This window comes from Paramisgurnus dabryanus, chromosome 9, assembly GCF_030506205.2.
Source record: "Paramisgurnus dabryanus chromosome 9, PD_genome_1.1, whole genome shotgun sequence".
NCBI classification, from domain to species: domain Eukaryota; kingdom Metazoa; phylum Chordata; class Actinopteri; order Cypriniformes; family Cobitidae; genus Paramisgurnus; species Paramisgurnus dabryanus.
The window spans coordinates 23,779,439-23,791,709 of NC_133345.1; the positions used below are offsets into that span (position 1 = coordinate 23,779,439).

General features: G+C 38.9%; 1 protein-coding gene across 1 annotated transcript in view; it reads right to left on the minus strand.

The window, feature by feature from the left end:
• The window catches only part of hydin (HYDIN axonemal central pair apparatus protein), an 85,722-nt gene that overhangs the window by 17,484 nt on the left and 55,967 nt on the right, over window positions 1-12,271 (minus strand). Inside the window, exons 34-48 of the mRNA XM_073815748.1 lie at window positions 11,982-12,221; window positions 9,007-9,136; window positions 8,829-8,906; window positions 8,522-8,689; window positions 5,264-5,601; window positions 4,572-4,685; window positions 4,303-4,460; window positions 4,041-4,176; window positions 3,524-3,931; window positions 3,201-3,419; window positions 3,056-3,087; window positions 2,678-2,860; window positions 2,475-2,594; window positions 1,886-2,045; window positions 1,264-1,436 (exon numbers count right to left, since the gene is read on the minus strand). Of these exons, the coding sequence (XP_073671849.1) occupies window positions 1,264-1,436; window positions 1,886-2,045; window positions 2,475-2,594; window positions 2,678-2,860; window positions 3,056-3,087; window positions 3,201-3,419; window positions 3,524-3,931; window positions 4,041-4,176; window positions 4,303-4,460; window positions 4,572-4,685; window positions 5,264-5,601; window positions 8,522-8,689; window positions 8,829-8,906; window positions 9,007-9,136; window positions 11,982-12,221 (2,657 nt within the window). The remainder of the gene's footprint in view (window positions 1-1,263; window positions 1,437-1,885; window positions 2,046-2,474; window positions 2,595-2,677; window positions 2,861-3,055; window positions 3,088-3,200; window positions 3,420-3,523; window positions 3,932-4,040; window positions 4,177-4,302; window positions 4,461-4,571; window positions 4,686-5,263; window positions 5,602-8,521; window positions 8,690-8,828; window positions 8,907-9,006; window positions 9,137-11,981; window positions 12,222-12,271) is intronic.

Here is a 12,271-nt window from a genome sequence, read left to right on the forward strand (position 1 = left end):
TTTTCTATATCACACGTTATAGTACAGAATATCTGAGGACAGAACAATCTGTGGGGATGTTTATTAAGGTGGTAGTGGCTATTATCTGGACAGGGTTCCCACACCTTAGTTAACTTCAAATTCAAGGACCTTTCAAGGACTTTCCAGGTCCAATACCTCAAATTCAAGGACTAAATGTGGGAATGTGTATATCAAATTCAACCAATGGTGTGGCTTAACGACAAACGACAAAGACAGGTATTTCGCTATCTGAAATATTGCCAAAGATGGTGTTATAGGGACGCAGGAAGTATGGCAAGGCGAAGCGTCTCGTTCCCTTCTGAGGGAACAAAAGTTACATACGTAACGTAACCCGAGATGATTTCATGTGTCAAACACAACTATGCAAAAAAGCATTTTGGTTTGAATCAACATTCGCATACAGAAGATATAAGCATTTAAAGCGAACGGTTTAGCACGTGTGCTTGATGGCTGATAAGTCTAGAATTTTTATGATATATCCTACACTACACAGGGAATAATATGGATTTCTTTCCAGAAAACTTCTTGCATAAAATAGATTCAAGCACTGTCAATGACCTGTATCTATGTATGTTTATTTTCAAAAACTTCCCAGGGCCTTGAATTTTTCCCCCAGTTTCACAAACTTTCAAGGATTTCAAGGACCTGTGGGAACCCTGCTGGATGTGGTTGTTATGCAAGGTCATGTCCTGTTGATGTGCGCAAACAAAACCCACTAACATAAACAAGACCTAAATATGGGATATAATTACAATGTTCAATGTGAGGAGCACACCTGATGCTGCTGCAGTAGCTATTCTGAGTTGTCCATGATTTGTCTTTCCCTATTACATTTATTTTCTTTCAAAATCAGATGGGATGTACTTGAACTACAGAATGTTATTTTACCCAGAATGTTGACAAAAGCTGTAAATCCATGAGGGTGGACGAGGTAGAGTAACTCAAAAGAGCTGCAAAAAAGCAATATATCGCAATCCCAGACATTCTTTTCCGGAAGAAATTGGATTTCTCTGAGGACCCAGAGTGAACCAAAAAACATTAGGTAATTTGCTCTCGATGTTGAGTGAGAAACCGCAGATGTGTACTTAACCTAAGAAAACCAAGCAATTAGGAAAAGGTGTGGGAAAGGCTCATATCTGCTACAATAACCATGCGGTTAGTGGACTATTAAATCAGTTGTGGTCATTTAAAACAAACAAAAAGTTTGCCTTACTGAGGTCATGTGAGCGTGTAGTAAATGACCTGTATGGTGGAACTTTGTCGAATTGAAGCAGCTTGGGAACCAGGTCCAGTTCTGGTCTGACTCCTATGCAAGAAAGGCAAAAGACGGCCAGCTCTGGGTTCCCCTTGATGCTACACACCACACTGTCCTCTACTAGATTAGGAGTATTGGGATACGCCCACACCGTCAGTTTCTGCCAGTAAAACATTGAAAATTATTGACATGAAAAAGTTTGTATGAAACTAAACATTACAGTGAAGATGAGATTGGATTAATGACAAAATGTTGGTTTACAATAATTATTTGATACCTGGAAGTAAATATTTTTGAACTACATATTATTTAAAGGTCACGTTCTTCCTGATCCCATTTTTCAAACTTTAGTTAGTGTGTAATGTTGCTGTTAGAGCATAATAATACCTGCAAAATGATAAAGCTCAAAGTTCACTGCCAGGTGATATATTTTCTTTAACAAAAGTCCCCTTTCAAAGTCTACAGTAAACGGCCGGTTTGGACTACAGCCCTCTACTTCCCGATAGAATGACGGCAATTAAACTGTTTTTGACTAAACTCCGCCCACAGGAATACGTGAGTCACCAGCTTTGGCTCAAACGGCTCTGAAGTGCTCTGAACATTACTTACTTTTTTCTCATTGGGTTCAAGGGTCATTTGTGATGGGTCAAGAAGGAAAGTAGTGGCATTGGTGTCATGTTGGAAGTAAAACTGGATCTCAGCCTTCATTATGGAATTGTTGTGGATTATAAACTTCTCCATGTTCTCAGGAAATTTTCCTTCTTTATAGCTACGTAAAAAAAGTTAGACTTTTTGAGAACATTTATAAGTGACCCTGTCTGTGAAATCCAGGTTAAAGTCTCATAATCTAATTATGAGATTAGGAGCATCAATGTTTGATTTCACTCATTGATTTTACTTTATTTTCAATCGATAACATGGCCTTACTCAGTCAAACAATGATTTCAAGGTTATATTTTCACAGAATGTTCTTTATACTATGTTGGATGATTTAAACAGTAAATCACAAAAACAAATGACTGTAGATGTGTTTTCATATCCATATACATGCACGTGTACATTGAGTATATAGATCTAATATGCTAATGGATTTAACAGTATACTTTGAATTGTCTCTACTATTAGAAAACTATATTGAACAACCACAACAGAGTTAATCTCATTATTATTTTAACTGCAATGGCATCATGTGTAGCACCTTTCTCTGGTTTTTCCACACAGCAAGGGTCCAAACTCGTACACATCCGACTTGATAACATAAGTCTTCTGTAGCCCACTCTCAGGCCGCAGGGTCTTTTTGCAGTGTGCAAACACCACCCTAATAAATTAACACATGTGAAATAATTAGTGCATGTCAGAGGATTATGGTTCTGATATTTCCCCTACTAAAATATCACTCACTGACGGTCTCTGTTTATAGTTGGGCAAGCACAAATTCCTCTGCAATACAGCTGATAACATCTCTTGCTCCGCATCAACTCGAAGCTATAAGTCTGTTCAAATTCTCCAAGAGAAGAGGGTTGAAATCTGATCCTGAAAGTAACCGCTCCATTTGGTGGTACAATCCAGCGAAACTGAGTAAGCCTTTAAAAGAATCACACATTCAAGATTCTTATAGCAAAGATTAACTGAATGGATTCCAAAACCGTAAGAATCAAATGTTTAACTAGGGGAGCTGGAAAATGAGAATATTTTCAAAAAAAGTGGAGTGTCCCTTTAATAAACACATGCAGGACTGTATACTGTATGTGCTTTTTGTCCATAAGGGACCTCCATTACCTTTGATCTGTATCACCAACCACCATGGCCTCCTGCAAGAACCAAGAAGATTGTGTTTAATTTATTTACGCTCATTGACAAGTCATTACCCATGTTAAAATGAATCCTACAAGTAGCAAAACACATTTTTGGAAACTTTACGTACCTGAACAGATGTGACTAGATCTTTAGTTTCTGATTCCAGATCTGCATCTTTCTTCTGCTCACCCAGTTGATCAGCTGCTGGCGGAATTGTTATGGTTAAACAGCTGCTAGACTGCTGAATGCTTGGCGCTGATCGCTTCTTAGGGTACTGGACAATGGAGAATATTACAGGTGGAGGAATGGGTGGGCCTCTGGGTCCTATTCCTAATTCATCCAAGATCTGTGATATAGACAAAACCACCTTTAATGACAGCTCACAAGATATATTGAAACTTTCAAAAAGAGGAAAAGAAATATTCAGGCATAAAAATTTAAATACTCAACCTCCTCAAGGACGGGTAGTTTCATGCTACTGATAAACTCGAATCCACTCAGGTGTTCGTTGGGTTTGATGGACAGCCAGATGTGAGGTATAGGAACTGGCACCACCATGTTGTCAGCGCCCTCTGTACCATCAGCTGGCACATGGGCCTGATTAGGAAGTGAAGACTTAATATCTACGGTGTCTCCCTTAAGCTTCTCTTTCTCTATTTTCTCCTTCTCTCGTTCCTTCTTGTTCTTCTTGCCAGTCGGGGCAGGACATTCAGTGGTCTCCTCAATCTCTTGGACCTCTGGTTGCAGTAGGAGACCTTGGGTTCGGTCCCAGAACTGAAGAATGTTTTGGAGTTGGGGCTGGCTATCCTCATACAGCTGAAATCGGGCTTCCAGCTGTCTGTCACTATCACTGGACTGCTAACAATGTACAACATAACACAGTCAAGATCACCAACGTTGAGTGTCACTTATTAGGAAAATGAGTTAGGATGTCCAGTGTGAGAACGGGTGTAACATTTAAACTAACCAGCTCTTGTTCTACATTGTCCTCTATTATTGGTAGAGGTTCTGGTTTGGTATTTGTGTCCTCAGTAGGCGTCTCCTCTTCTTTTCTTAAGTTCTCAAGCTCCTGTTTTCTTCTCTTTTCTTGGTCAATCTCTTCCCTAATGTAATACACAAAATTAACAAATAATTTATTTTTGTGTAAAATATAGGTTTGGTAACAAAATAAACAATTATACTCTAAAAAAACATAAAATAAATGTTAATGATGATAACATATAGATCACCTGCGCTTGAAGACACTGTAGCTGTTAAAGAGGTTGATAACATAAATATGGCGGTGGTTATTGAGGGCTTTCAGAATAATCTGAAGTGTGTTATTTTGTGAGTTGCAATACTGTGTCTCCAGCCCGTCAAATACAACACCACGATGACAGTCGCTAAGCTATTCAAGGCAAAGAAGACAAATATTTGCTCTAAGAAAATAAACATCCATGATACTATATACTGGTATAAACCAATCAAATGTACACAATATACTGTAGCCAACCCTCACCTGCAGTCTGTCTGATAGGATATCGACCAGCAGATCATCATGCAGGACGCCATCGCTCAGCTCCCCAGCTTTTTGACTGGCACTCATGCTCAGACGCCTGTATGTCTGTCCAGACTGCATCACACAAACAAGATTAACCTAATGAACTGTAAAAAGCCTTTGTCTTTTTGAGTACTCATGTAGGCATGCAGTAAAAATTTACTTAGATCTACAATACATTTACTAAAAAAGCTAATTTCTTGTGCAATTTGTTAATTTACAGTAATTACTTTTTTTGTTCTATACATAAAACTGTAATTTTTTGTTAGATGACTGTAAATCCTAACATTTTAAAATACACATTTGGCTGTTTGTTAAGGATGCAATGTTATAAATATCCCCCTGTAAAAAGATCTAGGCCTGTGGAGCTAGGGTGGAGGTGGGTGATTGTTAAAGCTCTGATAGCGTGCTGCGCCATACTACTAACAGCATGCCGACAAGACTATTTAAATGCATTGTCATTACTACAAATTACCTAAAGCCAATTATCTGATAGGCTGAAGTGCAAGCGGATTGGCTGGGAAACCGCAAGATTAGGAAAAATTAGCCTGCAACTTCATGACTGAACTGTTTCATCACTCATCAAATAATATGATTTCTCATGACATGTATGAAGGCAAAAGACAACGATTTCTGTATTTCGGTGCACATACCACTGAGGGAGCGACTGCAACAGAACTGCCGGTTTTCCCTGTGATGGTTGTTTTGTTGCGGGTTGAAGCAGATGACGGGTGGACTATAGGTTCACTTATTTGGCTGCCCTCTGCTGTGTGTTTGGCTACTGCCTCGACACTGAGAACAGCAGGACCCTGATGGGATATGGCCATCGTATCCACCTCAGCCTCCTTTACAGCAACCTGGTCACACAGTTCTCTCACCCTCAGGCCTGCTAAGGTGTTCCCCGAAGATGCAGATTCCTGCACCACCTCGTCTAAATTGAGACACGCTGCCCCATAGTGCTTGGCCAGAGTAACTGCTATCTTCGTTTTACCTGCACACAGATGTTTACCTCATTATACTGGGGTAAACAAAATGTTGCTCTAAAGTGTACTTCTGTATAAGTATAGGAATTAAATATTTATCACAAAGACATAAAGTTACTATATGGTGTTACTATCAGGTTAGGGGGTACATATTTAAATAGATTATTGACATTCATGCGTTTTATGGGTGTACTGGATTAAAGAATATACTAGTATACTTAGGGTAACAGGGTTAGTGAGCTATTAAGTGTACTATATACAAGCTGGAAAACAATGCATGGGTGAGTAAATAGTAATGTATGCAGGGCTGGAAATTGTGACTATTTTGGTCGCATATGCGACCGAAATTTAATCTGTGCGACCTTAAAATATATTTGGGAGCATTTGTGCGACTGCCCTTTTTGTTGTGTGGTGCGACTTGATTTAGATTGTGATGCTGCGTGCTGCTGTCCCAGGTTCAGTGTTCTCTCCAACGTTACATAACCAATCAAATTTCACCATTAAGTTCTTACGTTTTAATGAAGACCGCAGATTGGCTAATATGAGCGTCAGTCATTCCTTGTTGCCGTGCTACGTTGGTACGTGAAGCGCGAAAATGTGAAAGACGAACCACGAGCGTGACGAGAACGAGCCGATTACAGCCAATGTTACTCAGGGCTGCCAACTTCTTAGTTCAGCTTGGAGTGAGATTTTTTTTTGGGGGGGGGGGAATAATTTTTTATATAAGTCCTAACCATTTGCCAATTGATAATAGTGTGGATTTTAGCTATTTCTGTGTTAAATAGTTGGAAAAGAATGCGTAAAAAAATCGAATCATATTTTAGAAATTAAATTGAAATAAAAGCTTTTGCTGAGTTTAAATGCCTGAGATTAGAGTCTTTATTATTATTTTATACATTTCTTGATTTCTATTATGCTTTCCTTCTAATAAAAGTGCCAAAAAGTTCTTAAAATCTAATGAATACTGGTCTCTGTAAAATGTATAACTGCAGATAACAGCAGCTTTGATTCAGTTTATCCACTAAGAAAGAGAAGCAAGTGATGATTTGTGATTGATTGGTGATAGAGGCACTGTCACAATCAAATAAACCAAATGAGTACTTTATATTAAACTACAGCAACAGATAATGTGCATGTCAAGACCATATAATTATATTTCGTATATATTATTGTTTATAGATGTCAAATATCAATTGACTTTTTTCTCTTTAATTAAAACCTGTAACAGCAAACATCACGCAGGCTTGTACTGCTTACAAACATGCACACGCGGGTGAGGGTTGATTAAAAAACCCTGTTTTCTGAGGGTATCTGCGTGCGTGGAATCCGGGCAAGTCTCTGCTTTTCATCCAGACCTTGACGCTTTGTGTGTTCGACTGCGGCGGAGCTGACTGATCAGCGTATGACATCAGAGTAACGCGAGAGCAAAGGTAAAGGCGGACTTACTTGTAACATTTCTAATTGCTCTCGCGGTACTCTGATGTCCTAGCTGCCGAACTTTCTGCGCAGCGCCACATAAAGTGAAATGCTCTTTGACTCTTTGCAGCAAAGTACCAGCAACATGAGAAGGGGATGGCACGCAAAAGACAGTGAAGGTACGCTTAAATATAAAAGTGTCAGTACTGCGAGCACTGGTTTATAGCTACTTACATCGTGCGTTGCTCTTTCACCATCGCGCAGCCGCGCACTCGCTCTGTAGTTTGTAGCTGGCGCTCCGGCATCTGTAAACAATAACTCCGCCTTCTTTGATTTGATTGGCCTTCGCATCATTTTGACTTTGACGAGCGCTTTATGCTGATTGAGGCACGCCAGATAGAGGTAGGCGTTTTACAGTATTTACAGTTAGGTGTATTAGGCAATTATTTAATGACTTTTATTAAACTCAATGGGAATCTCAATGGTGGGCACGAGCCTGCGTGAGAAAATGGATGTGTGGCGTGAGAGCGTGAGAATGGGGTCAATTGCGTGAGTCTCACGGCGAATGCGTGAGAGTTGGCAGCTATGTTACTACTCTAATTAATGACGACGATCCGGATTCAAATGCGACTCCACCACTGGAAAATAAGACTTGACGTTAAACCTTTCGGAGAGAGTGGTTTAAAGATTACGAGTGTCTCCGCTATGAGAATGGCTCGATGTAACTTACTGTGTTTACTGTAAATCCTGTAAAACGGCGTTGGTGGCGGAATCAAAACATTTTAAGCGCCAGACCTTGCTTAAACATGGCGAAAGTGCCAAAAACACAAGTAGTGTCATGATAAATGTGTTCATTATTGATGGAGACACCGACCTGTCTGTCAAAGAGTGTTTGATGTATGTGCGCATGCGCTTGTGAATGGACATCCGACAAACACCCTTGTGGTCCATGTTGATGTGGAACACGACAATGATGGTATGTTTTTATAGTATTTTTTAAAACATTGCCTATTTAGTAGTAATAGCATCCTGGTAATGCAGTTAAAATACCAATATATATATATTAGCCTTCTATTTTAAGGTCAGTTTTGTAATGTCCCAGTTAATCAGTGTTTTACGTGTTTGCTAGATTTCCTATGGTACTGTAATCTTAATCATTTTACCTGTAATTGTTAAATTATTATTGCTATACTATTTCAACAGCATTTGGGTATTAATTTTGAAATCTTTGCAGCAAAAAAATAAAATAAATAGAAGACCAAATTTTAAATGCTGGGTATGGTGGCGTTTTATTTTTAATAAAATAAATCTATTAACATATACATTGTAGTTTTGGTGCCTTTAAATTTTTGGATGGATGCGCCTACATTTTTGCTGGTGCTCCTAACTCTTTAAAGTTGGGAGCACCAGTGCTACCAAATAAAAAAGTTAATTTTGAGCCCTGAATGTATGAAAGTAATAGTAAATAAATTACACATTTTTATTTTAAGGTGGGTTGCTGCAAAGCCAGACCTGATAAAGGAGCGCCATGCACAATGATGGCAATGCCCTGGCGCTTTTGGGCAGCCTTTCCCTCTGGTGAAAGATCAATGCCCATGTGACGAGCTATGGCTCTAGAAACAGGGTCATATTCCAGATCTCCCACTGTAGCGCCAGCATTGCTGTCATCTTTACTCAGGTCTGTGACAAGAAGACAAATGTACTCTCATAATGCACTTAAATAATACCACTTACAATGAATCTAATATTAAAACAAATCCATTTAAATGAAGTTTCACCCTTATATCCTATACTCTGGTTGTAACTGGCTGAACCATACCTTTACTATTGAGTGTTTCACGCTCAAATGGTGCAGCTGTGTCCCCAGTGTCTTTATCTGGAAAACCCTCCCCAGATTCTTAAAAAAGGAGGTGAGATTTATTAGATGCTGACGAAATGTAAAACACGTGATCAAGTTGTGGATGATTATTTCTAATATCTGCTACTGTCTACATTACCCTGCTTGTCTTCTTGTGAGCAGTACTCTTTGTAGAAATTCAACAGTTCCTGTGGCAGAGTATCGCCGGGAGCACGCGGTGGCAAAAGTAACACATTATGAGCATTGTATCCTTTCATCATCCGCAAGATCTGAGGAGAACAACAGAAAGCAAATAGGCTATACTGTAGATTCAATACAATAACGCAGATTATCTACAGTAAAAAGCATCATGTTGTATGTTTAACCAAACACATTTGTAGGTCAATGTTGAGTGTTCCATTTAGGTAGTTTTCTCTACAGCAAATTGGTTCCTTTAGGAATTTATGGTGCAATTACATATGCAAGTGTTTTATCTCTCTCCCTTGTGTCTCTATTTGTGAATGCAAAAATAAGAATGTAGTAAAGGGGATTGTTTTATCGCTCAGAAGTAGTTTGTTAATAGCTTAGGGGAATCACTGGAGTTATGTTGAGTATTAACATACAGTGGTGTGAAAAAGTGTTGGCCCCCTCCAGATTTCTTATGTTATTGCATATTTGTCAAACTTTAATGTTTGAGATCATCAAACAAATTTAAATATTAGCCAAAGGTAACACAAGTGAACACAACATGCAGTTTTTAAATGAAGGTTTTTATTATTAAAGTGAAAGTTCACACAAAAATGAAAATAATGTCGTAAATGACTCACCCTCATGTCGTAAGACCTCTGTTCATCTTCGGAACACAGTTTAAGATGTTTTATATTTAGTCCGAGAGCTTTCTGACCCTCCATTGAAAATCTAGTAACAGTATACTGTCCATGTCCAGAAAGGTAATAAAAACATCATCAAAGTAGTCCAAGTGACATCAGTGGGTCAGTTAGAATGTGTTGAAGCATTGAAAATAAATTTTGGTCCAAAAATTCAGGACTTTATTCAGCATTTGTCTTCTCTTCCGCGTCTGTTATGAAGCGCATGCGCGAGACTAAAGTCACTTGACTGCAGTGACGTGGACGACGTGTTATCCTCAGACATGTTTGCAAAGTCAGTGTGCGTCTCCCTCAGACTGTAAACGAAGCTTACAAAAAAAACGAAACAAAAAAAAACAGCTGGGGCGCACCAGATAACACGTCAGCCACGTCATACGTCATCCGTGCATGCGCTTCACAACAGACGCGAAAGAGAATAAAATGCTGAATAAAGTCGTCATTTTTGTTATTTTTGGACCAAAATGTATTTTCGATGCGTCAACACATTCTAACTGACCCACTGATGTCACATGGACTACTTTGATGATGTTTTATTACCTTTCTGGACATGGACAGTATATCGTACGTAGATTTTCAATGAAGCTCTCGGACTAAATATAAAACATCTTAAACTGTGTTCCAAAGATGAACGGACGTCTTACGAGTTTGGAACAACATGAGAGTCATTAATGACATTATTTTCATTTTTGGGTGAACTATCCCTTTAAGGAAAACAAAATCCAAAACTACATGGCCCTGTGTGAAAAGTGTGGTTTATCATACTTGAGTTCAATTTATCTAGCCACACCCAGGCCTGATCACTGCCACACCTGTTCCCAATTAAGAAATCACTTAAATAGGACGTGCCTGACAAAATGAAGTAGACCAAAAGATCCACAAAAGCTAGCCATCTTGCCGAGATATTCCACAGACTTTCAGAAACAAATGAAAGAGAAAGTTATTGAGATCTATCAGGCTGGAAAATGTTATAAAGCCATTTCTTAGTGATGGCGAAGTGAAGCTTTCTTGAAGCAGTGAAGCTTTCAACCCAATTGTATCGGAAAAAGGTTCATTACTCGAAGCTTTTCAAATCAGAGCTCAATGAGGACCTCTGCTGGTGAAAGTGCTGTTTCACAACATGTTCCACAACCAAACAACGTATTAATTTAATTATAAAAGCAAAACTTAATGGATTGACAAATTAAAGATAGATTCATAAATAAATGTAACAATATATTAAATACATGACCAAAGCATGTTCCATTTCATGCGAATGGTACTTCATACAAAAATAACAAATTAAGGATAGACCTTGTCTCAAAAGTATAAAGTGTGAACCAATTAAAAAATATATCATGGTATTAAGTGGTGCAGAAAAGGCTTTTTACTACTAATATATTCTATATTATATATCATAAACTCACTATACAGTAATCGATTCCGTGTAATGCAATACTCCAATACAACCCATGAGGGCGCGCCGCGCATCGCACAATTCTAAACCTTTGAATCAGATAACGAAGCAGTCACGTGGGTGTGTGTGAAACGAAGCTTCGGACGTCATTGGTCACGTGATTTTGCCAGAACGAATCAAGCTTCGATACAAAGCTTCAATGAAAATCGGTTCGTTTTTTTGACACACGCTTCGGAGCTTCGGTGTCACTGGTAACATCACTACCATTTCTAAAGCTTTGGAACTTCAGCGAATCACAGTAAGAGCCGTAAGCCACAGTAGGCCATCTGTTCGTGACCTCAAGCTGAAGCTAACTTGCGTTCTGCAGCAGGACAATGATCCAAAACACACCAGCAAGTCCACCTCTGAATGGCTGAGGAAAAACAAAATGAAGACTTTGGAGTGGCCTAGTCGAAGTCCTGACCTCAATCCTATTGTGATGCTGTGGCATGACCTTAAAAAGGTGGTTAATGCCCTGAAATGTGGCGAATTACAAACATTTTGCAAAGATGAGTGGACCATAATTCCTCCACAGCACTGTAACACACTCATTGCAAGTTATCGCAAATGCTTGATTGCAGTTATTAGATTTAGGTGGCAAACACTTTTTCACACAGGGCCATGTCGTTTTTGGATTTTGTTTTCCCTTAAAAATAAAAACCTTCATAAAAAACTGCATGTTGTCTTCACTTTAATTAAAGTGTGACAAATATGCAAAAACATAAGAAATCTGAAAACACTTTTTTACACAATTGTAACTGCAGATAAGATATTTCTTATAAGATTCCTCAAATTGCTCAAAACAAGGTGACTCACCTCTTCTTCCTCTAGGTACTGCTTGTCAAAATCCAGAGAGTAAAACTCAATAGGAAAGGAACAAGGGTTGCGGATAATCACATCTGCCACTTTCTCTTCACTATAAGGAAGAATGGGCCCCAGCACTAACTCTGAAGAAGAAAACTCCAGCTGAGGTTCTTCTCCTTGACCTTGGGCCAAAAGTGAGATCTTCTGGGTGCTCTGAGCCAGTGATATCACCAGCCTTTGACTGTACACCCTCTGTGAGGAACACATAAGGAAGTGAACAGTAAAGACACACCATTTGACTC